The sequence below is a fragment of the Etheostoma cragini genome, chromosome 8, assembly GCF_013103735.1.
Source record: "Etheostoma cragini isolate CJK2018 chromosome 8, CSU_Ecrag_1.0, whole genome shotgun sequence".
In the NCBI taxonomy this organism is placed as follows: Eukaryota; Metazoa; Chordata; class Actinopteri; order Perciformes; family Percidae; genus Etheostoma; species Etheostoma cragini.
The window spans coordinates 11,191,745-11,219,102 of record NC_048414.1 but is presented as its reverse complement, the minus strand read 5'-3'; the positions used below and the strand labels follow the sequence as shown (position 1 = coordinate 11,219,102).

At 39.2% G+C, this 27,358-nt stretch overlaps 3 protein-coding genes across 7 annotated transcripts in view; all 3 read right to left on the bottom strand.

Moving 5' to 3' along the window:
• Nucleotides 1-5,600: 5,600 nt before the first annotated feature.
• Nucleotides 5,601-10,329, bottom strand: LOC117949130 (annexin A2-like). The gene is made up of 13 exons (XM_034879163.1): nt 10,087-10,329; nt 9,395-9,452; nt 9,178-9,271; nt 8,338-8,432; nt 8,123-8,236; nt 7,864-7,954; nt 7,280-7,359; nt 7,135-7,194; nt 6,790-6,883; nt 6,581-6,676; nt 6,336-6,394; nt 5,984-6,106; nt 5,601-5,886 (listed from the first exon to the last, which is right to left on the bottom strand). The coding sequence occupies exons 2-13, from the start codon at nt 9,440-9,442 to the stop codon at nt 5,827-5,829; spliced, it is 1,014 nt and encodes a 337-aa protein (XP_034735054.1). The 5' UTR covers nt 9,443-9,452; nt 10,087-10,329; the 3' UTR covers nt 5,601-5,826.
• Nucleotides 10,330-10,428: 99 nt separating this feature from the next.
• On the bottom strand, nt 10,429-19,631 carry ice2 (interactor of little elongator complex ELL subunit 2). 3 transcript variants are annotated; one of them, XM_034879160.1, is made up of 15 exons: nt 19,412-19,631; nt 17,745-17,846; nt 17,285-17,630; nt 17,079-17,198; nt 16,847-16,981; nt 16,547-16,663; nt 16,069-16,228; nt 15,169-15,350; nt 14,291-15,086; nt 14,027-14,199; nt 13,778-13,907; nt 12,527-12,611; nt 12,204-12,254; nt 11,423-11,666; nt 10,429-10,832 (listed from the first exon to the last, which is right to left on the bottom strand). In XM_034879160.1, exons 1-15 carry the CDS (start codon nt 19,423-19,425, stop codon nt 10,680-10,682), a joined length of 2,808 nt encoding a protein of 935 aa, XP_034735051.1. In that variant the 5' UTR covers nt 19,426-19,631; the 3' UTR covers nt 10,429-10,679. The 3 variants fall into 3 exon arrangements, with proteins under 3 accessions (XP_034735051.1, XP_034735053.1, XP_034735052.1); XM_034879162.1 differs by having other exon boundaries at nt 17,455-17,630; nt 19,412-19,562; XM_034879161.1 differs by lacking the exon at nt 19,412-19,631 and adding an exon at nt 17,936-18,016.
• A 2,873-nt stretch (nt 19,632-22,504) lies between these two features.
• Nucleotides 22,505-27,358, bottom strand: part of roraa (RAR-related orphan receptor A, paralog a) — a 179,515-nt gene continuing 174,661 nt past the window's right edge. For all 3 annotated transcript variants that reach the window (XM_034878207.1, XM_034878208.1, XM_034878206.1), the window contains one exon: nt 22,505-26,992. In XM_034878207.1, coding sequence (XP_034734098.1) covers nt 26,828-26,992 — 165 coding nt within the window. In that variant the 3' untranslated portion in view covers nt 22,505-26,827. The remainder of the gene's footprint in view (nt 26,993-27,358) is intronic.

The window sequence follows — 27,358 nt, the reverse complement described above, 5'->3', positions numbered from 1 at the left end:
CCCCCCCCCCCCCCCCCCCTGTCTTAAGGCAGAGATAGCCATTGAAAAAGTGCTGGTTCAGTCTCCCTCTGTCTCTGGGCATAGCTTTGATCAGTCCCACCTCAAGACTTATCCTGGAGGGAGCACTGCACTCCTATTCTCCGTGGCTAATCACACTTCCTGTCTTTGTCTTTATATGCTTTAGACAAGCGTCAGATAGAACCACAGGAACAGATTTGCCCCGAGAACCTGGAAAAGAAAGCCTCTGGTTGTGCTGCAGCTCGTCTTCTCCAGCGGATTTCCTCATGAATATTTCCTCTGTTTTGGAGTGGTGGATTTCAATTTCCATTGCTTCTTTAAGAAAAGGTGTTTTTGAGAAAGGAAGGAGGGGGGGGGGCGAGTATTTCAGAGTTCAAGATGCCAGAGTAAATGCACTGTATGTCACCTGGTTGTGTTGGATAGTGTATTTTTAGCTATACATACAGTTGCTGATGACAAAGCCAGAGGTTAGAGCCTGCTGTACCCTGAGCCCCGGCTCATCGAAAAGTATCGAAATGGTTAACAAAATAATTTCACATGCAAAGCATATTCTTTGGGCTCAGGCAATATAGCTCTGCCTTCCACCAGTGGCACATTTCACCAAGAAACATGCTTTGTGTATTTCAAGTAAGTACAGAAAAGACCATTTCTGCCAGGAGCCAAAAAGAATGAAAAGAAATAGACAAAAATCCTTCTTTATTTGCAGGGGGAACTGAAGGCTATGAAAACCATCTTGTGTTCTATTTTTGAGCTGATTTCCATATCCATAGCCACCTGAGGGAGGTCAGGCTGCCTCGGCCAACTTCCTCACAGGGAGAGGGACCAACGGTGACAGGGATACAAACCCAAAGACAAACCGTATTCCATACTTTTCAACACCCACGCCACTCACTCTCCTCACTGGCACCACCAAGGCTCCCACACGGATAGGGAAATGAATCGCCATAGAGAAACAGAAAACAACAAAATGATTTATTTTTTTGCTTTTACTTCTTTCTTGCTTTTTTTCCCCCTTCTTTTTCTTCTTCTGCTTCAAAGCCTGCTACTCTCTGCTGCGCCCTAGGGTTAATTAACATGAACCAAAGAGTGAATGATCAGAGAGAATGGGAAATCTCCAAAGGTTAAGTGTCACATGGGAAACGTGTTGTCAGATGTAGAAAAAGAAGGGTGTATTTTTTCTTTTTCTTTTTTACAAATGAGAGAGTAGCATTGCAGAGGGAAGAGATTTGTAGACACCTTTCCAAGACTTTGTATTTCGCCTGTCAGAGAAGACAGAGCTTCAGTCTGGCTTCAAACGATATCTGTAATTCCGTGATATTTTGATGAACAAAAGAACTCTGCAGTTTTCTCTAACTTGCTGATCTTTCAATGGATGTACTCCCCTTCTTTTAATAATATCGTACAGGTACACACAACACAATTCCGTGAAGTGATAAGCAAAAGCTTGTGAGAAAAACACATCCATCACAAAGTTAATCACAGCTTTTAAATACCTACTCATTGAAATTGTGTCCCCTCTTGGTTTATCCCTGGAGGGAAAAAAGAAAATGACTTCATGAGCCACAGATATCCTGGATAGCTTGTCGTGCAGGTGAAATAGTATGATTTCTCTATGTAATAATTAATACAGGCTCCTCTTCTCTCCCTGTGGCTTGTCGCTGACATTTGGTTCATGCTTGAGTGTCTGCCTAGCTGATTTCAATCTCTTGCATGAAGGTGAGGCTGTGTGTGTGTGTGTTTGTATGTGTGTCTACAGGGGTCCAATGGCCTGTCTGACAATGACACTGGTGAAAGGGCCTGCCTTCAGATGGGATTGAGCATCATGACAATATGGATTAGACCCACTCAGTCAATACAGAACCTCTAACAAGTTAGAGGTTGAAAGCCAAACGCTAACACAAATGAGTCTTCTCAGTGTGTTTGTGTTCTTGCCATATTGCATCATGTATAAGGTCATATCTCACTCAAACCTGAATACATATTTTGACTATTCCCAAATTAATCACAGCAATCACTATACATAGTGTCCGCGGTGACACGCCGTATTGATTTACACTGTGCTCTGAGGATGAAAACACCTCAGAATAGTCACCTCATTCACCGCTGCCTTACATACCACAAGCCTTATTTTACATTATTACATTATGTATGCAGGCTTGAGTATGGATAATGGATGTATCTAAAGCAAAGCAGTTTAATTACCCACCATCATTCTGTCTCACCTCGCTGCGAAGCACACATCTTATTAGCCATGGTGTAAATAAACATTAATATGCCACCCTGATAAAGACTGTCCTCCTCTTGCAGTGTCCTGGTATATTACCACCATTGCTGCAAAGTACACACACTCAAACTGATCCAGTGGCATGTCCAAACAACGGAGGAGCTGCTGACGCTGGGGCCAGACCATTACAACCACTTCATAGAAAATTATCATTAGTGCATCTGGCTGGAGGCCACGCAGCCTCATATAAAGATTAGAATGTACACACACAGTGTGCATACATGCATCCTGTGTATGATATAAGACAAAATGTCAGCCATTTGATCAAACCGAGGGAACACAGCAATCTTTGCAAGCCTGGTTCTTTGTCAGAACATTCTCTTTTCTGTGTTTGGCAGGCCGGCGAGTAGCAGAATAGGCACGGGGATGAGGGCTGTCTCTGTGGGCCAACTGAAGAAGGGGAGACAGGGAATAGAGATAGAAAGCGTGTAGGTTAACCAGCCACAGGGTATGCTCATCCCTGCAGCACATGGCAACAGAGAGGAAGCTTCAAGCAAAGAGAAAAGTCAGCATCCAATCCAGCCCTGAGCTTTAAATACTGCTGATCTGATAAACTATATAGAAGTCTGGTTATGTCTCCAGGTATGCTTTTTAACAAACTGGATTGTGACTAGTATCAGACATGACTGATTGTACAGTTAATAACTTTACTGCACCTTTTGTTTAAATACTGTATTAAACAGGCAGAAGCCAAGCAGCAGATTCGTGGCTAGCATCACGTGTAACCTTCTTGAGAATTCTTTTGGCCTCTCAAGATGACTGAAGCTGAACTCTTCAAAGACGTAAATTTTGTTGCATGTACACAAAGCTCTTTTATAAACTTCTTGATGTCTTTTTTGTCTGCAGATGGACTGACTGCAGCCAAAGCTGAAAAGGAGACGGGCCTTGTGCATTGTACAAAGGAGGCAGCCTGATGGCATGACGAGTATACAGCGCTCTTGTGCCTGTGCTGTTTGTCTCAGTTTGAGCCTCATAAAAGGAAGCGGGCCTGCCGATGCCAGAGGCAGAGGATCTGGCTTTTCGGTCTGCGCGGAGAAACATCAGCAGAGTGCCATTCTTCAGAAGGAGATGTCCTTCGCTGTGGTGCCAACGTTCCCTGGGGCTGCAGCATAAGACACAACCTCTTATTTACCATATACAGGATCTATCAGTGCCCTTAACGAGCAAGGATGTTCAGCATCACAGAGACAAAGGCCATGCTTTCACTGAAGAAGCTGGGGTTTTGCTGAATTAAATAATGATAATTAAGGAAATATTAATCAAACTCTGGCTCTGTTGTCTCTGCAGCTGTGTTGAGGGAGCTGGTCCTCCAGCTTAGCCTGTAGGAGTTCTCATTTAGAGTAGGCCTGCGACCTATAGAGCTGAAGGCAAACACACACAGAGGCGCACAATTAAAAGAAGACCTTGGTGGCCTACTACTCTATAATTAAACACCCTTTGGTGCCATGAACAAAGATTCTGAGCTGGGTTCACGTGTCAAGGAAAGAGAGATGAAGGAACTTTAAGAAGCTGTCGGTTCTCTAACTTGCAAGTTCTGTTCAATGCAATGAATTAATAAAAAGCACAAACTAATACCTTCCCACCGTGCAGTTGGTGTGTCTGGCGTGCCGGCAGCAGCTATACAGCTGTGCTGTGAAACTTTAATGCTGCTGGATGCCTGCAGCGCTGCCCGGGCTTTGTCTCTGAGGTGAATGGGGGGAGCATTCCACATGTTCAATCTAACTGGGACAAATATTCGAAAAAGGAACAGGAGTTGTCTAACCTTTCAGGCAAAAATCACCACGATTCAGCAGCCCGATACTTGGGAATGGTCACTGGATCCTCACTGAAAAAAACAAAAAAAGTAATCAGAAACGTCCTCTCAAATTCAAACCTTATGAGGTGATTATGTGGTATTATTCTTGACCTTTTAGGCTTTAGAGTGCTTGTCATTTGGCTCTAGTTGTTATGGTAATGCAAGGTATTCCATCTCCTTCCCAGCATGCTCTGTGTTTGACATTCATGGGGTTAAAGTCCTCTGAATGATGAAGTGCCAGCGTTTGGGACAGTAAATTGCATCGTTTCAATTGAGAAGAGAGTTCCCCTTGGGTTTGCTGGAGGTCCCTACGGGCTGGCCTTGAACAGAACAGCATGTTGTACATCTATATAAAAAAGGGAAAAATATGGTGATACTTCCTTCTTTATGATGCAGAGATTAATCTGTCACCACATTCAGGCATAAATCTCACTCCTTGCTTTGCAAACTACTGTTTTACCTTACTTTGGACTATATTTTATTTTTTTATTGCCTATAAACATAAACCATCACAAAGGGCTAATGTTCTCATCAATATTATTACAAAATGATCATAAATCCAGTGCCTTGTTAAGGCTTAAAGCCTTTTCTGTCCCCAGCCACTCAACCAGTGAAAATATTTGACAGAAGCATTATTTTATAAGGCAATTTCCCTCTCCCAATAATAGATGATCTTCTATCATATTTGAGTCACAGAACACCACTTTGTTTTCATTAAATTATTAAGTCTGTGCACTTTTCCTTACATCCTTTCCTCATCACTGTGTTCAGCAGTACTGATCTTGCCTTTTGGGGACATTTTTTCTTATACTTCAGTAGAAATGCCTTGACAACACTGTGGTGGTTATTTCATCCTGAGAGACCACAAACTAAACAGCAGAAACACACTGTATTGAAGCTTGTTTAGTGGTATGCAAATCATCTTTGCCGGAGGTAAAATTAACATTTTTAATTAAAATATTAGCACCAAACAAACACAGAAAAACACACTAATGATTAAATCATCTTGATGGAACCTCATAGTGGAAAATGAGCAAGACTTTATCATAATTATTTGTATGAAAAGATGCTGCACATCACTGGGTTTTCATAGACTAAGACATCTTCAAGTTTTTACACTTAATGTTTTGAATTTAAATACAACAACTTTAAATAGTATTTAAAAATTTCTCAAACTGCACAACAGGAATATTTTCATCTCTTCAGCAAATACTAGTCCTCTGTATAGCTGTCTTAATTTATTTTCACTTTATTTACGACATAGAATAATAGGGGGAAGTTATGATAATGGAATGTCAAATTGTAATTTGAGATCGTATATTTCATTAGATTTAAATGTGTAAGAGCTCTGCATTTCATCAGCAGGCATCAGATATTATGAGGCCTGAGAGGAGCTGGAGCTGTCTGCTTTTAATGATACTATAGCGCCCTCTAACGGTTATCTGTGTAAACATCAAGTAAGAACAAATAGGTGGGATGCAAGGAAAGAAAGAAACATTAAAGCCGATAAAGCCATTTTATTGCCATTTTAGTATAACAAAAGTAAGCTGTTACACAGATTCTTCATGTGTCAAAAAAAGATAAATGTATCTTGATGAATGTTGCATTCAAATATCTGCAGAAAACGTACGGTTGGCTTTTGCCGCAGAGTTTTTTCCAAGTGTAATATTCATAAGGACACCTTTTCAGTGGTGGAAAGTGAGGAGCTTTTGATCCTGACGATTCATTTTTACTCCTCTGGACCGCACAGGCTGAGCAGCGCCTTCTGGTAGTCTCCCTTGGTGTGTTCCTGCAGAAAGAGAGCCGGTTAGAGGGGCTACACGACAGAACCAGCCTTACTGTAAATCTGTAATAGGACAGGGGCACCCCGTATAATTCACTCTCACCATAATAGTCTTTTGCAGAGACTCTCCAAAGTTGGCCTTGTATTCAGAACAGATCTTCTTCAGGTCCACCTCGCAGCGTGACACAACAATTCTGGTCACTATCTTCTCTTTGGCTCCTTTACTCTGAACAGACAAGCACAAGTCAGCACTTGCTTTAAACTTAACTACAGCAGCTGATGCAACGTGGCTGTAAGATAACTTTTGCCAACTTTGGATTGTGTGTTCCTGCAGCAAAATTGCACTTTCACTAGCAGATGTACTTCTTACATCTGTTCCATAAAAAAAAAAGAAGAAGAAAAAAGTTGGGCCCCTTAAAATAGCCACATTTCAACAAGAAGAAATCTGTAACTACCTTCATGGCTTGATTCAGTTGGCTGGCAAAGAACAGCTGTTTGTTTTCAAAGCACTTAACTGGAGCAAAAGAAAAAAAACTGAATTAATATCCACAATAACACATCTTGTATTTGACAGATGATTATCTTTTGTAATTTTAGAAGGGATTCATACAACAAAATCCAGCCTACATAGGGTGAACATTATTAATAAAAAGAGTATAATGTATTCATAATATGAATTACTGATAAAAGATATGTGTACCTAGCACCAGGAAGGACTTTTGCAAGTCTCCTTTAACTTCCTTCACAATGCTCTCCTGCATGTCGTAGGGGCTGAAACTCTTGTAGCGCTGAAACACTAACAGAGGAAAGCATGGAACTGATTGTTAATGGGTATTTTACAAGGTTTTTAAGGATAATTAAAAGTTAACACTTGACAACACGATACCAAAAGAAAACATGGGGTCTTACCTTTCTGTAGGTGGGGTACGCTTCTCTCAGACATAATGGAGATCCAGGTCGGTACATCAGTTCCTTTTATCATTACCCCAGCCTCATAGAGGGCCTAAGTTGAATCAATAAAATATAAATGAATACTTTGTGGCATGAGAAGGGTGTCACTCCTTTTAGAAATCAAGGTACCAAAATTAAGAATCACTTAATGTGCACAAACTGTTAAAGGGTACAAAGTTTTACCAAGTTATCCAGGATTTCCAGACTCATTTTGGACAATTTAGTGAGGTATTGAATATTCAATTTGATGACAAAATCGATTTACTTTAAATTCCACTAACAAAGTGAAAATGGGCAACTTACTCTGGCATCCGCATCGATCTTTTCATAGTCTACGATAGCAGTTGGATCTGCTCTCTTGGTCTGCACAGAAACAAGACCAAACTCAGGTCAGCTTCAACTGTAAGGTGTTACATAAATCAAAAAGACAGGCACTAACAAATCTCACCTGCACCAGAGCCAACAGCAGCTTAGCAAAGTTCCCAGAGGTGTCACCTGCCACATCTTTCTCCAGTTCCTTCTTGAACACTGTGGGAAATAATATTTTTCATTCGGGCATTCAGCTTTCCCTAACCAACCAGAGTCATCTCGTATATGGCTGCTAGGGCTGCACAATATAAGGGAAATGTGCGATTCGCGATAACGATATTACTTGCGATAAATAATCAAATTTAAAACAAATGAAAGGAAATCATTTCTAACATTCTTTTATTGATCAAATTGAAAATTTCATTGAATATAAAAGGCTCCACTAAAGATAATAAGATTACTTTTAAATGTGCAGTTTTCTAGTGATTTTTCGGTTTTGTGTCTATCGCGATGTGTATATTACGCCAGTTAATATTGCAATGACGATAAGCCCTAATGGCTGTGGAATTTATGATTCAAGAACATTTAAGACTTTTTAAAGACAGAGAGCTTAGGTTGTAAATTAGCCTAATAGTGCATGAAAAGCACCACAACCTATTGGTGAGGCTTTATAGAATGTATTTGCAGCCTTTTATGTGAATGGCTGGGATGTTTTGGACCTACACTCCTTGTAGACCTTCTTGATCTCCACCAGCTCATCATTGCTGCGTGAGCACAAAACTTCAATTAGCGTTTCTTCATCTGTTCCTGCGCCCTGAAAGAGACAGAAGACTTCACTGCTTTTTGTATAGGCCTACACAATTTAGAATGAGGTGTAGCAAAAAAAAAACAAGTTATGTCGTTAGTCCAGTAGAGGGCAGTGTCGCCCTTCAAATCGAATACACTGATGCTAAACACCACTCATGCAATCTGTGTCCTTTACCTTGATAGCTCCTCTGATCTCTGAGGCATCGAACTGGGGTGTGCTCTTCATCAACCCAAGGATCAATGTTTCCAGAGAGCCAGACAGCGCTCCCTTCAGGGCTGAGATCATGTCCTAAAAATACAACAGTGTTACCAGAATGTGTCCCTTGCTGTTCAGCCAACACATAATTGAGTTGTGAAGCCTTTTGGATCGTCCCTCCCGGCCTACTGTACCTTCTTTGTTCTCCTTTCATATGCAAAAGCAATTTCTCGCCTTTGTGAGTAGATCCGCTTTGTCAGGACATCAATGATGGTCTGTTCATCCACTCCTAAAAAACACAAAACTAATGTATTTACACAAATATATCCAAATGCAACACATCTGACTCTATATGGCTTAACACTGAGAAGAAGAGTTCAGAGGAATAATTAACAGGCCTAAAAAAAAAAAAAAGAAGTATGACTCAAATTTGGTTTTGTAACAATGCTGGCAAATTACAGGTTTTGGTGGATTTATTTATGCAAAGTCTGGCATCCTTTGACTTTTGGTGCCTAAGGAAGGATCTAGAAAACGATATTTGACGGGTAGTCTATACCCTGAAGAATATGAGCCATTAAATATTCTGTGGGCCAAAATGTTACTGTTAATGAGGGCCTACAAATGCCACATAGCATGTTTGGAGTCATTTGAACATACAATGTGTTTAGATTTAGCTTAAACTTTTAAAGTGTGTTTTAAAGAATATAAAAAACTATAAGAGGGCCGGGCAGCAAAGCTAGCTTGCTTTAACAAATAACGTGTTCACAAGGTACTTTTCCCCTCAAACCGTCATTAGTGAAGAAACATCACTCCACATATTGTTCATAGCAACAAAATGGTGGACTGTTGAAGAGTTAGTCGGACTGTTGCCAATGGCTCCCAGACAGTGGCCAGAATAGAGCTGTGCCTGCACTGAGGCACATACTTGGAGGTGTTCCCGGTCAATAAGGCAGGATGCTGACTCACAAATACCAGCTACTTATCTGTAGAAACCAAGCACCGTTTTTTTCCGAATGTACTGTACTGCATCTTGCCTTTGGTTTTGATAGCAGTCTCTATTCTGGCAGCATCTTTGTCCGGGTCAAAGTCCTTAGCTGGAACCACAGTGGGGTATTTGGGTTCATTGGCCTGAGGGTCCAAAGCAAATTAGAGAGAGATCAAAATTGATGCCACCTTATAAGTATTTAAGGTACATCATGTATTGTAGGAAAGTTATCATCATACAAATATAAATTAAATATATGACATTACCCCAATGTTGAGAGACAGCTTTCCCAGAAACTCTGATACCATGGCCATTTTGACTGTCCTGGTAAAGGTGACAAACTGTCAACAACGTACAATCCTGGAATCAAATCTCATTGTAATCCTATCACCAACATGTCTGAGCTGCTTGAAACAGGTCATGCTTGTTTTGTCTCAAGATATAATCATCATTACTTGAACTACTAATTTCTTCTACACAAAGACTGAGACTTCATTAAAGTTGTTGCTTTCAGGACATCCGAGTCACACAAACCACTGCAAGGCTTTTTCCATTTTATAAGGTTATTCCTTTGTTGTCATTGCAATATTCACATTCAGAGCAGTTTCTAGTGAAGAGGTTTGATACTAGGGACTATAAACTAGCCCTTAAAGATCCTAGTTCAGTTTGACACATCTCCTTAACAGAAACAGGGACACACCCTGGAAAAATATGCTACTGTACTCATGTCTGATAAAACAACGGAGCACATTCACATGCAAGACAAGAGGTTAGAGAGCTCAGACTGGAGAGCAGGAACTTAGTCTTACTTAACCAAGAACACGAGGAAAGAAACGACAAAAAGATGTTTGCACAAACTGAATGGAAATCATTTGTCATGTCTCATGACTTTAAGTTGGGACAAAAAGTAAATAATAAAAGAATTGCTTAAACTTAAATTTAAATGTATTCAACTTACCTAGGTGGAGATGCAGAGATATGTCCAGGCGATGTTTAGGTGGAATGGGTGTGGAGATTCAACTTTTCTGACAGAAAAAGGCTTCCTGTTTCACCTCCCCTTCCATGCACTCAAGACTCCACCCTATTCCACAAGAAGCCACTGGAATCTCCATGTTTTAAAGCTTTGCTAAAGTCTTTTTCCACACCCACATAAATACACAGACTATTCAAAGTTACTTGTGTGACTTGAGAGTGTCTGTGTCCTCAAATTTTCAAGGTGATGTCTAATCTTGACTTCAGTTGTATACATGGGAAGACATTAACCACACCCCTTATAGTTAGAAAGAAAGTTTATTATTGCTCTGTTTTCAAAAAACATTACAATTGACAAAATATACAAAACATGTCTCTGAACAGAATTAGAATATAAAAACTTGTATACTCTTTATTGAGTGCTTCAGCACTCACATTTATTTTAAAGGTCATAATGTATTTCCAGTATCACAGATATTTCAGTGGTTTCCTTTCCTTTGCAGTACAAGTCCTTATCTGACTCACATAATATGAAATGAAATAAATGACATGGTATTAAATCCTTTGCCGTTGGATTATTTAAATGGACTTCTGAACTAGCTTTTTAATATAGTTGTTACGCCTGGCTGCACGTTTCTTTTTCTTTTTCTTGGTGTTGCCTCCTGCACTGTTGTTGTTCTTTGACTGCCCCGCTCCGTGGTTGTTGGACTGCCATGACCCAACTTTCGCTGTCTGATAGGATAAAAAAAAGTTTAAAAGATTGTATCTTTAAATAACTGGGGCTAAATTAAAGTAGCATCAAAGAACATAGACTCAAAAAATGTTTGTCATTCTCAGAAGTACAAACATTAGTGACAAATCCAAATGCCCGGGTGGAAACTTATTTTAGTTATTTTTTTACATAGTGTACCTATAAGTTAAATAAGAAGGTTGCTATGTGGAATTTATTCAGGCGTTCAAGAAATGCCTCGGTCTACACCTCTAACACTGCTGAGCTGTTGTTGATATTCCTTTTCTCTCTATTGTCCATCTTGTTAGTTTTGGGCTTGTGCAGTAAAACTCTGCAGTAGGGCACTGGTTCAGCCTGTGTGTTAAGGAAATGGCCCAGGGCTATACACTCAATAACTCAGAGGGAGACTGCACGTCATGTGCGTTTGTGTGTGTGTGTGTGTGTGTGTGTGTGTGTACTTTCTATGCATTAACCAACACTTCCTGATGATTCCAACAATATTTTATCTCATTGCCATCACTTTCCCATTCATGACATTCAGTGCTATTATGTTGTTTCACTGTAACTATGCTGATGTAAATCAAGTACACACCTTTATGAAGGGTGTTGGTGGGAAGGTGCAGGGGACACGGCCGTGTTTCTGGTGGAAGGGCAGGACCACAGTGGGATCAACAGGTATCCAGGGCACAAGGCCAGGGGCCGGGAAATTTGGGACTGAGCTGTGGACCTGCTGAAGGTTGTATGCCCCCCGACTCACTTTCCCATTAGCCGCTTTTAATAAGGTCACAAATGGTTCCCCTGCCTTGTGCACAATCAGGTACTGTCCTTCCTCCAACCTACAAAACCAAATGGAGTCATTGAGGGTGTGTTAAAGGTAAAACCCACAGACTGAAACATGTTGAAGCATTCTGAAGGGTTTGTTCTTTCAAGCTGATGGAGAACAGAGCCTTAAGAAAGCAGAAGGTGACACATGTATTGTGTGTCATTGAGTAATCGATTGTGTAACCTACCGACACAACCACAAAGGCAAACTATCCTTGTGGTTTAAGTCTGAGGCATTCAGACATGTCTGTAAAATCATTTCATCACCCTTAACAGAGCGTGGAGACAGATATGCACACACAACTCATCTGTAGATGTTGGCCAACTAAACAATTGAGTTTAAGAAAAAGTCCCAACCCCTCTCAAATCCTGAACATCAATCAAACCACAATCATCTATGCATATATGAATTATTATGATTTGTTTTAACACATTAAAAATGTTGTGTGCTCTCATTACTTTACTGCATGAAATCAAAAGCTATAAAGACAGCCCAGAGTAACATTATTTCTGCAAAACTAAAGAGATAAATAATGTCCCCAACAACCTACCCAGTTAGCTTTTTCAGTAAATGCTGCAGTATATTCAGCGAATTGGAAGGCCTGTGGATGGAAAAGAGATATCACCAAGTTTCAGTCTGATAACTTTGGTACAAATCTAAATTTCAACACTAACTCAGTTGACAAAACGAGAGGCGATGGTAGCTACCATTAATGAAAAGGCACGGATGATTGATTAACTGAGTGAATCTCAAGTTAACAACTGATGATATAATGATATATCATAATGATATGATATAATGATAATGATATAATCCTAAACGGGTGATGAGGTTAATCCTAATCAATCAATCATCTGTTGCATCGACACTCACTTGAACCCACAGGAGATGTTCTGTTTCCAGCCGTCAGGCAGCTTTCTCAGTAAAGCTACTTTTGATGTGTGAGCATTGATGTGAGCTACAGAGACAGAACAGGAGAGTGAAAGATACACTGAGAAAGAGCTACTGAGTGTGCACATAAGATCTTCACTTCATTATCAATCCCATTTCTAGTGCTTACAAAGTAATTAGTCTGTGTTGATTTGCCAGCATTGTTACAAGCTTGTGTGTTGGTCCTGTCTCCTTTCATGAATCCTAGTGTAGCCTGTAATGCCTGATTATTTCCACAGGGCCTTCCTTCAACTATGGACTTTGCTGGAGCATGCATCCAGAGCCAGAAATACACAATAGGGTAATGCCACATGATAAACCACATGATGACCTGCTAACTACTAAGCAAAGAAGGAAGTCTTTTATCAGTTGTGTCTGTTGCATAATGACTTTTAGTGGGAGATGTTCTATAGGGCTTCCCATAGCTTGAATGTTATCACTGTTTTCTTGATGACTATTTCTTTTCTCGTAACACTAAGACGGAAAGGTCCAACAATTGTTAAACTGCATCCCCTTTCAAAGCATCTAGGGTCGCAGATGCCTGATACAGGGTTAGATTCACTTTTTGGCAAAGTCATTCATAGTGACCCTAACCCATAGGCTACCCATATACAAGCTTTTTGTACTGACAGTGAAGCTAATGATCCTATACTACGCCAACAGACTAGAAAGGGGTATAATTTAGAGACTATTTTTTTACCAAAGCTTTACATTAGGCGGAAAAAAACCTCATTATTCTTTGTATGTGGCAATGTACATTCCCAGCCAACGCCTATACAAGTCAACAAATCAATGAACCTAGTACAGAAAAAGGATTGGAGGCTTTGCCTGAATCTTGAGCTACAGGTTAGCAGCACATGTGAGTCGACATTATGCATTAGGGAACCTGAAGTTCAAAACAATATTTAGCTGAGCTTTGCACACTGTAATTCCCCACAATCAAATGTGGCTGTAGTTATAGCAACAAAGTAAACTCAATCCCTACACACAGTCACAGCGGGATGGTGAGTCATCTAAAGACTATGCCATTGGTTTGTGGGAAGATCTGCCATGTGGACTCTACTAAGCCCTCGGAGGGAGGGAAATTTCTCTTTTTTAGCCACATCCATTTTACTTTAACTATTTTCTTGTCAACTATGTTGAAACATAAAAAGACTAATGGGAAAAATATACACACACAATGTTTTTTTTTACCAATGTAGGATACAGTGCTAGAGTGGAGCAATGTCTCAGTCCATAGCTGGCAAGCCTCACTGCTGCTTAGACACTCCACACCATAACTCAATTGGTACTCCAGCTTGGGCAAGAGATGCACTGGCACATACTATTGGGGGCAGAAAACAAAAGGACAGAAATGGAAATGTTGCATATATATATATCTTTCATACTTAATATGTGAAGTTACACTATGGAATTCTGGAGGATGAGTATAGACTGGTATACCTGGTTTTTGCTGTTTTGGCCTACTTTTCTGGTATGGGTCAGTGAGACGGAGCTGCACACCATGAGCAGCAAATCTTGCAGACTGTAGAGCTTGTAGAGCAGGTTGCCTTCCTCTGGAGCCTTGTAATCTTGTTCATCCTCAGCACCAGCCTGCAGGTCTTGTGACAGTATTTCTGCGTTGGGGGAGATAATGTGCTCTTGTTGTTAACTAAGCACATAGACACAAACCTAAAACCACTTAATGAAAATCAATTCCACACTAACTTTTGTTCTCTGTGGCAGTAACGTTTACCACCGGTGCTGATTCGTGAGAAACAGTGCAGGTCTCTCCATCCTGGTTCTGTTTTCTCTCCAAATATGAGGACACACAGGCCTTAACCAGAGACATTGGATGAGAGTGAAGTGAGGGTCCTGTACCTCGGGTGGGTGAGTTAGTCTCCTGGGATATGGCAGAGCACGGGGCTGTGTCATTTGCAGAATTGAACATGGCTGTCTGCATGCGCAGGATCTCACCCAGCTGGTCACCAGATGAGTTTGTTTTTGTGGATTGTCGCCTCTGCTTTGTAACTTTTTGAGGGGAAGAGTACTCTGAATTTACAGCTGCAGACTCGGAGACAGGAGTAATTGGGGAGTTTAGAGTGGTCTTAGCCTTATGTTGTTTTGTAGGTGTTTTAGCTGGAGACACACAGTCATCAATTACCAGCTTCTCCTCATCTGAGTCTACTATAAAAGGCAGCTCTTCGCCACTGTCCTGAGCAGAGTCCGTTCCCATTTGTTCAGTTTTTGGCACATTTTCTTCATTCAGAACTGTCTGATTTGTCTCCTCTGTTATGGGATCCTCCAGATCCGTCAATAAGGTGTCCATCTCTTTGGTCTTACTTAAAGATGGGGAACTTGAAGCTTTTTTACTTAAAACACATGCATCCTGCTCATTCTGCCTCTTCTGCATCTTGGGGGTTTTAATGGGTACCGTCTCTCCAAATGTCTCCAGACCAGTAAAGTCCACCTCAAAGTACAGACCGTTGTTTTCAAAAGACACTACGTTTCTTTTTGAGCTCTCCTGATTTAGAAACAGAAAACAAAAAAATCATTGTTCTGATTAAATATGACAACATACATCGTATACTTGTGCCATTACATACCGGTGAGACTTTCTGCTCATCCTCAGGAAGCTCTGTCAATAAATGGAATACATTTGTACTTCCATTCTTCTTGATGGAAAGCTTCAAACTCTCCTCGTGGTAGATATGACTCCTTTCTCTCACTGTCATTTCAGTCTTCAGAAGCGGTGAGTCTATGTACACAGTCTTCTTCCCACTATTGCCTGTAAATAAAAGATGTGTGAAACAGTGTCCCCATGAGGCCATTCAATGTAATTACACACTGCATTTCTCAGATTTCTTCACTGCAGCATACTGCATTGCATTCATAAACACGAGTAAAAATGTCTCAGCACCGAAAAACTAAGTTGCAATTTGCCAATGTGAAGACTTTTTTGTGGTAAATGTAATCTATGTAAATGTTATTTATCCTTTTGTAAATGTAATACATCCTTAAATTCAGAAATTGCATGAATTATTTTGTTCTAAAAATTAAAAATCAGGTATTGAGAAAAAAGTTCCAAAAATGTCCAAAAAAATATGTAATTATAACATTGAACTTTAACTACTAACTTCTATGTATACACACTGCTCTACTACATTTTTTTCATTCTTTGGCATGAACGTAGCCAGTAAGCACAAATTTGGTGCATTTCAAAAAACATTTTTTTGTAGTTTTTCTTGTGAAGACGTAGGTTACTGTATGTTTCTTATTCAGAACACAGAGATTTATTCTAATACCTGGCTTTAATAGGATAAAATAGAATGATTGTTTGGTGGCATTTTTGTCATGCTTTGATTTCTAAAAAGTGAACAGCAACACAACTTGGAGAGAAAAAAAAAAAGATGTATATTAGTATTTGTGCCCATTGAAAGCAAAGCCCAAATTTGCCTTAATTAAACTAACTGCCAACATAACAGACTGAGTAGATGAGGCTGTACCTTTTCCTGGGTTTAATTTGACAAAAACAGGCAGTTCCCATTGCTCTTCATAGTCAGGGCCATGGTTGTCTAGCAGCCTGACGAGGGCATCTCGAGTCAGACACACGTGAGGCTCATAACGAGCACACAAGTTCTCGGCATTAGTATCACAGCTGACCGTCTGTAGAAAAAAAAAAAAAAAACTAGGTCACAATACCAGAACATCTACTGTCATCTACTGTATCAATCAAACAAACACATCTGTCTACAATTAACTGGACTTTGATAGTATGGTGTGAGACCCAGTATCTTTCAGAAACACAAAAAGCACTGGTTTCGCTGAGCAAGACATGAACACCCTCTGGTGTCTTTTGAGAAAACTGCAAGAGCTGAAATGGAGTTACAATAGACCTGCAGTCATGAATCCCATTCTAGCAGTGAAACATCTTTGTGACTTACTTTATCGGAGTAATTAAAAAAAAGAGAGACAATTGCTTACAGCATGTGTGTCCTTGGCTTTTTTAGCCGGAGGATTCTCTGATGAAACACTCTGATAATCCGATGCAAGCTGTGCATCAGCAGCCACCATCTTGTGGTCTGTAATATCCACATTGCCCTGGAGAAATAAAGGGCACAAATATGGAAATAGAGCAAGTTAATCAACACCAAAAGACTGATTCTGCAATTCAACAATTCAAGTTGTAGAGCTTGAACAGAAAACTGGACAATAACATTTTTTAATACATATATGGGACTGGAACAGCTCCTGCGTGACAGTGACACTTCCAAAGTGAATTACCATGATCAGCAGCTGTTTCTCAAAGGTCAGCTTTAGCCCTGGGTTGAATGTTCCCCCTGTCAAACTAGTCATCTCATGGATCTGGTATAGCTCAGGAAATGTCTTAATGTGCTCTAAACACCCCTTGAAGAACTCCTGAAAGACAAATTAGGGCTCTATGTTTAAATACTTATGAAAAAAAAAAAACATCTCACAGAGCTGATGACAGGTACAATCCTTGCAGTATCAGTACCTCTGAATATTGCATAGCTCCCTGTGATATGAAGTTGTAGTCGTCAGCACATATTCTAGCAACATCTTGCAGATACCTCGTGAACTGCATCACTTCATTGTTGACTCGTGCCTTTAAGTTCTGAAATATTAGAGCAGGTTATTTTAGGAAGCGATGCAATAAGGACTGGCAGGATTAAAATACCATAAGGGAGAGAATGTTGGTACCTGTGGAGGATCTCTTGTTTTTTTACTCATCAAAATGCCAAGATACGTCTTCTGTTCTTTGCTGGACAGGCTGGAACTGCACGGGAATGGCAGTCTGGGTTCAGGGTAAACAGCCCCGGCCTCATTCTCGACCTGCTTAAATTTTACACTTGGTTTTTCAGTCTCCTTACATTGTTCTGCATCTCCCTCAGTATTGTCTGCACACAGATCGTCACTGTCATAGCTGTCCCAACAAGACTCGTGCTTGCTGATGGAACGGTTGTCTTCAAACGCTGCAGCTTCTTTTGTGAAAGGAGTGCAGGAGGCTTTTGCAGCCGTACAGTCCTCTTTTATGTTCTTTACAGGACTTGGGGAAGGAGAAACAAATTAGGGGAAAAACATGTTATATAAACATTCACTACTTAGCCCACAGTAAAATGCACCTGAACTGATGTATTACTTCACATGTTAATTGACATACCTTTGGAGAAAGGCCCACAGTTCTCTGATATTAGGTGCAAGTGAATATTTGTCATAGAGATCTTTGGTAAAGAAGGGAGCCTCAGGGACTGGAGGGTCCTCCCTTATATTAAAAGGAGAAAATAAATCATTGCAGAGCCTGTATTGTGCCCAAAACATTCACAAATGTTTTTTGTACTGAGACAGACTTACGTTTTTTTTGACATGCAAGACAGAATAACTTAATTGGTGTCTCCAAGTCGCTGTGGTAGGGTAGTGCACATTATAAATAACCATTACTCTACGTTATGGATGACTCAGGAGTAATGCCATTCTATTCTGTTTGACAAAAAAAAAACACTAGGGTCTCAGACAAACTGTTTAAGTCTGGGTAAAAGCAATGAGTTTGACATTAAATAAATGTTCATAAGCTGGCAACTCCTTTTCAAAAAGTAAAAAATGTACGTTACAAAATCCTTAGTTATTTCTTGCTCTTGTCTTAACTTGTCTTGCTCAGAAGACAAATTAACTCTAATAAAAAGTGGATCTTTCAAACCTTTACAACAATTTTCCAATATTCAATTGTCCAGAAACCATCACATAACATCAGTCATAGCTGTTATTATAGTATATTACAGCCTATGTCTGCGCATTTTTTTTCTTCTTACGGCTCCTATATCAGGCATGGATTTTTAACACTTTCCAAACTTGCATAATTGGGATAACAATTAAACAAATAAAATCATACTGTACACTCCACACATTTATTTAAAATGATTATGCATTTATTATCTATTACACATTTAATGGATGTTGACATATTTTAATCGACAAGAGTGCCATTTGAGGCAGATTCTTCCTGATTGCTTTGAAATTGCAAAAGGTGAAATATAGCTAACAAAAATATAACGCTCCTGTGCTTATTGATAAGGGCAATTCTGTTATGTTGTACATAAGTATGCGAGTATAACTCATATAGGGTATAACTACTGCAGTGTTACTATGAAATTTACCTTACAGCTAGATAAGTAGCCTAATTAAACTAGCTAGGTTCACACGACCTGTAGCTAGTAGTCATTTGACGGATCATTAGCGCTGCATGTGTCTTGTGCTAACGCAGCTCCACAGCATCAAGTTAAGTAGATTAGGATACCGTTACATAGCTTCCTTTTTCAACCTTCAAAATACAAGCTCGAGTTATCGGGACGTCGTCATGATTCGCAACATTTTAGTGTTAAATTCATAGACTGTATATCATTAATATTAACGGTCTATGGTTAAATCACGGCAACATCTTAATTGGATAACGTTAGCCTGCTGAAGCAAGAACACAACTGTGCTGTCGACTAAAAAAGCTCCGTGTTTTAACGTCAACTTCCTGTCACACTAAAATAGCTTGACTGTCAGGTTAGCATGATGCAGTGGGTACATACGTGTTTTAAATACAGTAACGAATAATATATATTAAAACTGTAACATTTGTCCGGTTAAGTACACTTATATTAAACAAGTAACCTTAGCTAACGTTTGGTAAGCACTGGAGCTGACAGCCTCAACGCGACTTTGGGGCGCTAACAAGCTAGCTTACTAACATTAGCTTGCCCAAACGTAGGTTACTTAGCTTGCTAGTTGCACTGTCACAAAATCTACCACTGATATCCGGCAAATGCAGTCATAAATATTGCTTACCATACCACCTCCATTACGGCCACTACCAAGCGGTCTGCAGGAATGACAATATTGTAGCTACTGTAAATATATGAGCTAGCGTTAACTAAACTTTGACAGGTGACGTTCTTCGATGGTAAATTGCTGTTGATATTAAAGCGCCTTTACGTGCATTGCTGCCCCCCTCCGGACATTAACTATACTCTGCCTCTTTATATGTGAATCATAGCCAAACTTTTATAAAATATAAAAATATCTAATCTGGCTTTGCAGGGCACACTATCGTACGTCTGTTTAGAAAAAAAAACATCTGTTTACTTAGCTAAGTTGTGAAAGGAATTTTTCCAGCACCTTTGGCTGCAGTCATCCTCTCTTCTCAGCGAGCGATTCTCAGCCCCAGTGCAGACACTTTCTTTACACACGTAGGCTACCTGGATATGTTGCATTTTACACAGCCGTAACGCTAATGCTATGCACATCTGGCTCAGGCATCAGGTTACATGTAGGCCTACTATTGTTCTGGTGAATTCTAATGAATATAATTCTCCAATAACAGCATTATAAGCATAATCTTGACACAAATAACTCAAAACCTTTTAATACCTATTAGTCTCATCTTGGTTGAAATGGAAAGAATGTTTTTTCTTGTGCATTAGGCTTACAATAAAATTTACACATTTGGAGATATTTTAAGGAGATGTACATGTAGGTATTTTAAATTATTTTTCATAACTTTATCACAACACACACATCTAATTGGGCATGGCATCAAATACATTAATCATTTGTGAAAGTTTAGAAACTACCATAGCTACCATAAAATATTGAAACATTAATTTGAGCTGTTAGGCAGTTATGATAAAATTACTGTGACTCCAAAATATGCAATTTGATTATTTTAGTTAAAAAGACAGTGAATTAAAGAGAGAGCAGACAACAGAGACAGATAAAAAGTCAAGAAATAAAAGCCCATTACAAGCGGTACATTTTATTATGGGATAACAGCACATGAAGCACATCTAAAATTGATGTGTCCAATGCACTTTTAATAAAGGTAATATTAAAGGTACAGTTTCTAAGTACAATATAACAACATTCATATTAGAATGAAAAGTATTTAAAAGACAACATTAAATTTCTTATTTTTCTTTACAGCTGTATTTACAAAATGAATCAAAATACTTATTTTCATATTTAAGAATCAGACAAGAAGGAGCAAAACTACGTTTGTGAATAGACTACCTGCTAAAGAGAGTTCAAAAGAGCTGGATAAAAAGGTACATGATCATCTGTCCCCATTTTAACATCAGTAGCAAACTTGTGACTTAGAAATGTGTGACAATCACACAATAGTTTCGGCTTTCCCATAATTTGCACTGCTTTTACATGGAAAAAAGAATCCACACCCTTCATGTTAAGTTACCCCAACCGACTGAGCGCACATTAAACACAGAACATTAAAGAAATCCAGATGTGTTGTATGCCTCTTTTACAAACAACTACTTGATATACAATGCATTAGTAAATCTCAGTGAAATAAAAAAGTTGATATAAAACAAACAGAAAGTGAAGAAATATGGGTTGCCTGTTCAAAAAAAGATGAACTTTTCCGTAATATTGTCTGCGAGCATTTATTTGACCATTCCAGATCAACATGAAACACAATTCCAAATTATGTTTCTCAAAAAACAAGGTGAGGGGTGACATGTACACTCTAAACGGACCATCTATACATTGAAACCCTTTAACATCAACCCACGTGAAAATGATTAACATCACAAAAAGAAAGAGTCTGAAAAAACATTTGAAGCATGTGTGAGTTGAGAATTCATCCTCATGTACAAAATACATTGTCACTTCATTACACGTCTGGAAACCCACAAAAAAAGACAATCAGAACCATGTATGCATCTTGTTACACCGAGAGGCACTCAGTGTGATACGTTGTGAATTATTGCAAGCATATTCTCACTGATATTTGCTACAGAGTGGAGAAAAGAGGTCAACCTCGTCCTCAAATGGCAATTATTTCATGTCAATTTGTAACACTTTATGTGGTGCAAGAGTTGTACGTCACTGGTCGGAAGAAACCAGTTTCAGGGTAGTCTAAAATGGGGAATAACAAAAGCATACTGAGGCTCTGTTTATTAAAATCCAAGCACCACTTTCCTGTTGAGGTAAAGCAGACACAAGAGAGGTAAATATTAAGTATCTTAAAACCTTACAAACTCAAGCCTCAGTGAGTGGTTTTTACAATCAGACAAAGAAAAAAAAAACACAATACTGCTGTTTTAGTTGAAATATTATCATTTTTCCACAAACCAGAAAAGCAACCTTAAATAGCTTGTTAATTAGTAGATACTAGCTTTGCTATAAGTCAGAAGGAAATAAGTGCCTTATCCCAAGACTAGCACACTGATACAGGTACTGGCTGGGTAATTTTACCACTATCATTTTCATTATCATTATTATTATTTATTGAGTCCTAATATCAATAATACATTAATATGCAACAAAATGAATGGACTAATAGGGTGGCCAGGCTTAGGAATCAAGACTTTGTTCACAAAATGAACTTACCTAACACCACACATCAGGGCAACACAAAATAAATGTCAGCACACCCTCTCTATCAAACTAATCCTAAAGGAGGGAAGCAAACTAGAAACAGAGATATCGTACAATATGGTGTAATTGATAAACAGATAAATAGATTCACTGGGTAGGCCTTAGTAGCAGTATTTTCCTCTTACCTATACAGACAGAAATAACAAAGCTACCTTTATACATGTGATCAATAATAACATTAAATATGGTGAAAGAACAGCCGAGAATGAGGGAGAGATAAAGTGAGAAAATAAGATTTTCAGCATACAGGCCGTATCAAGTTCTTAGTTCTCCACCTGGGAACACAACTGGTCAAATATACAGATGAAACATAAAAAAACATCCACAAAATAAACACAAAATAAACAAAAAAGGTGATAAATAAGAGGTGTATTTACATGCAGATGTTCAAAGACTATTATGCACAAAAGAATCAAAAATAATACACAGACATATATTATTGCTTGACATTCGATTATGGCTAAAAGTTGCTTTTAATTTTTTTTTAACTATATTCTTAAACATATTTTTAATCATAAATCCTTATCAGCTGTGCTTTGGAAAATGAGTTCTGTTAAAATGTGATGCCTGACTCATAATTCTGGGTAACACACTGACACTCCAGCACAACTTAAAGCATGACATAACACTGATCTTCACAATTTATGGCTAAGAAGACTCATTTTCACAATTTATAATTTTTGCCGTCCGAAGTAATAGCGAAGCATGTTTTCGCTGTGAAGCTGATCAATGTTGCCTCACAGAATTCTGAAACCTATGAATTGTTGAAGGCATTATGTCATGCTTTTAAAACTTACACCTATTATGGATGGATCAAGCCCAGCATTTCCAAAACCTTTTTTTTTTTATAAAGTCCAAAATAAAAACCTTGTCCACATAACCCTTTTCCTCTGTTATAATTAAAGCCTTGTCTGGGGTTTATTTTATTCACACACTGTGGGAACACACACACACACACACACACACACACACACACACACACTTTTGCTTTTTACAAACAGACAACAGAGCAGAGACAGAAGGACCAGCACATTTTACTGTATACTATACACTGATTGAATAGCACACTTAGTATCAATCCCTTACTTAAATCGGGATATCTCAAGTGAGAATATACAGAAGGACATCACTCTACAGGCCCGTGTGAAGGTGCAGTTTATAGACACAAGTATGTAAGGATGTGTTTGATGACCATTTTCTGCTATCCTGCCAATATCAATACCAGTACATAAGATGACAACAGAGCAATGGGGCATTTTGTTCTAGACTGAGAGTAAATTTCATCAGTTCATATCAGTTGAATAAATAAAATCAAAAAAGGATGATGACTGCACTGTAGAGACCCGTAATTGTAACACAAGGCATATTGCTTGTTTTGTATTGTAGTGTACTGTAACACATTACATGCCACTTGAATGAGAAACAAGTTTTCACTTTATAAGAACAGAACCGTTGTGGTGGTAGACCTTAGCTGATCATATTTGAGAAAATACTGAATTGTTTAATGTGACTATCAAGCAATATTACAACAGTGGAATCATTGTCAAAAAACATACCAATTTTTTTTTTTTGCAAATAAATAACAGGATATCAGCCAAACCGCCATCTCTTAATTGCTTTCTGAACAGTAAGTGCTGTACTGCATGTTCAGTGTGCAAGGCCTCCTCATCTCATCAATCGAGTGCTTTTACAAGACCTCATAAATTCACATAAGAGCTAATCAAATGCTCAGCAACTGTCCAGAGGAAAGTGAGCTGCTTCTTCGGTCTACCTGTTACCTCCCTGAGCGTTCACACCTCATCCTCTTTTGCTGCTCTTGGCGGGCCACTGGGCCTCTCAACCTGGATTGTCTAGCAGTGTTCCAGACTGGGTTTCTTTTGCTGGGAGACTGAGGTTTACTAGTCATAGAGGGCTTGTGCATATCCAAATAGCATTGGATCATCATAACAGAAATTATTACTTAGGTACAGCATATCTACAACCCAAACACAACGGATTTAGTATTGCATAAGAATATTTGGTTTTTCTAACAAAGAGGGTTATCATTTTTAAAGACCCTGATGACACCGTTTGAAACCTAAACAGATTTTTGTGTGACAGGAATATGCTGTGTGCTGATAAAACTGCGGTTTGTAAAAGTGATTGGGTTTGTTGCTTTTTTTTTTTTTTTTTTACAAATGAGATTTTCTTGAACTTGACCGTAGGGGTGCAGTGGTCTTTGAGTGGCTGGGGGCCCCCCTAAGGACATCCATAATGTAAAATTCTGATGAATATTCTAATGTTAAATCTTAACCACTTCTGATGGAACATCCCTGACGAAAACACATACTAAACCTAATGAGTACAAACATACATCCTCTCAAACAGAAAGCGCAAAAGAAACTCTTCCCTGAGGGGTGACAGCACAAGGCATTAACGCCTTGTACAAATTGCACGGCAGAGGAATGATAAGTGTGCGAACAGAAAAAAAAAGACAAACAACTGGATTCTATGTTACGGTTGGTGACAGATGTATCCACATGCTTTGTTGGGTTTCTAAAGGGATATCATTTTTTTTCTTTCTTTTTTTTCTCTCTTTTTTTTTTTTGAAAGATATTTCTTAAAGCCGCTACTGAGATTGCTGGAATGTCTTAGGAATCCATTCTACATTATAGACGAGTAGACTGGAAAGTGGAAGCAACGACTACTGTTTGGCACATCCAGGGTTTTTTCTACCACTTTACTACCACACTGACAATAAAGACACACTCAACAAAACAGAAGCACAACAACAAAGCATTCTGAAAATAGCACTTGTCCTACCATTTTTATGTTTCTTCCCTAATCATACAAACAACAGCTAGTCTAATTATTGCAGGGATATAGTTAAGTGCTACCTGACATCTTTTTCTCTCCCTCATTCTCTTTCATGAGTTTATTAACCAAAACATGTTACAAAAATAGAAGCTTTACTACCAGACAAGGCTTTGAATATTCACTTTCCCTTAACTGTTCCTTCTGTGTCCTGTTGTGGCATTGCTGAGGCTGAGGCTGTGGTGAGAAGGCAGATAAAGTCACTTTAAAACAACAACAACAACAACAAAACACTCAAAACATTTTGACAGAATGTGCTTTTAGGTTAGACCCTGTATCTTTGTCATTAGGCTGTCAACTTGCTTGCTGTATCTTCACATTCCACTAGATGGAACAATTGGACTAAAGTCTCTGTGTGTGTGTGTGTGTGTGTGTGTGTGTGTGTGTGTGCGCGCGTGTGCATGTGCGTGTGCGTCTATGTGTGTGTGGATCACCCCAGTCCAACCCACAGCTATTCAATGTTGATTTGTAAGACCTTGCTCACATGTTTGATTTATGTGTTTCCTTGTGGCCTTCTTTACATAATTTGTGAGGTTTTTGATGTAAAATTAGTGCCAAATATGTAGAAATCGATTGAGAAAGCCAAGAGACTGTAACGTCACTTCATGGTTTGTTGGCCCTTTTTGTACGTGTGCATTCTCCCTAAACGGAGTATCAGAGCTACATTTGGACAGGTGTCATGGAGCCGGTTGTTGAGGTAACAGGGGATAGAGCTCCTCTAACCTGCCTTCATATCCATACCTCTTTGTTCACCAACCAGCAGCCTCACCAGCAATCCTAACAAACAGCCCTTACACTTCCAGACCAGTATCATCTGCAGCTCCCAGGACTAGCCTTTGTGACCATGGTTCAACTTGTATTTCTTGTGCACATGCAACACATCACTAGGTAAATATACAAGTCTTAAATTAAAGAAAGGTGTAAATAAAAGTGCCTTATCAATTCAACAATTAAGAATGGTCTAACTACTAATATCATACATGTTATTTAAAATAGATTCTATAAACATTACTTTTTTCTGTATAGTAAGTACTTATGACCATATACCCTGTAGTACATTATAAAACAGGTGGAATGGACCCTTTTCATTGTGTTAGTGCCCTGTGCTTCCCCAGGGCACCTGTCCAGAGAAGGATTAATAGCAGATGGCCTTACATGATTTCACTATGCAACAATGGTGGATGGAGTCTTTGACAGCTAAAATCATTGCGTTTTCATTAGAATTACCAGAATTCTGTTTTTTTTTCTTCCTTTTTTTTTACGATTGTCCATAGAGAGATGCCGGTTGCATAACCATGCCAACAGACCCTCCCTCAAAGTCGCTGTGAGTTTTCAATCCAAGAACTGCGTCCAAAAAAATACGACTGAACTAAAAAAAAAAAAGGGTTAAACTTGACCAAAATGTGCGCATTTGTCAGCTGTTTATTTCAGTTTGGTGAGCTAGAAATAAGGCCAAAAACTGTTTTGGGAAAGTAATCTGAAAAATAATACTGATGTGGATTTTTCTTTTAATTGAAGAAGTCTTCAGCTATTTTAATTCCAAAATCAACTCAGTAATTGTTTACATGATTACAAGTCAAATGCACATGTAAATCACAATAACAGCAATTCAATAAATACTGGTGAGAATGAATGAGTGAAATTAAGAGAATCATAATTTTCATGTTAGAAATGCGCAAAAGAGGGTCAAGTTCAACCAGACAGAAATTATTTGTCCCTATCTCCTCTTCATGTCCTATGGGGGTGTCGGGTCCCACAAGTCTTCCAACGAGAACAAAATTTGATAAAGTAAACCTTGAGAATCAACTCCCTAAGCCCTCCACTTTAATGTAAAAGAAGAAGTTGAACAGCCTGCCACCTGTCCGCTCTGGTTTGTGCAGGGCACCAATAAAGTGTCTCAGATTCCTCCTCCTCCACATTCCCCTACGGTGGGCACACTGGCACCTGGCAGGGCTGCTACCCGTCAACGGGCATGGACTGCTCAAAGTCTGATCCAAACAGCTCCTTGTATAGGGGGGGGAAGTGGGCACGCACAATGTCTGGGTATATTGCTTTGAAAGCTGTAAGCTTCTCTGTATGCCTACTGCACAGCGCTCGCAGTGTCGACACTTTGCATATCAACTGTGGAGAGAGAGGAGACAGGTTGTTTAGATTCACAGGGAGGCAAGGACAAGGAGCAATGGTAGTGAAAAACATTCCTCCCTACAGTGTATTCCCTCTAAAACAGGACAAACAGACTTGTAAATATTGAGACAAGCGTTCTGCCACAAGGAAAAGTTGACACTTCATATTATGGAGCTGGTACAATTGATAAATTGCCACTTCTCTACTGATTTCATGTAACATTATGACTGCTTCCCCAGAAATCTGTGTTAGTTGAATGTAATGCACTAAAAATGGTTGATGGCCTGTGGGAGATGCTACAAGGGTAGAGCATGCCTAGCAGACAGCCACTTTCTGGCATAATGGATGGAGTGTGTCCTGCAT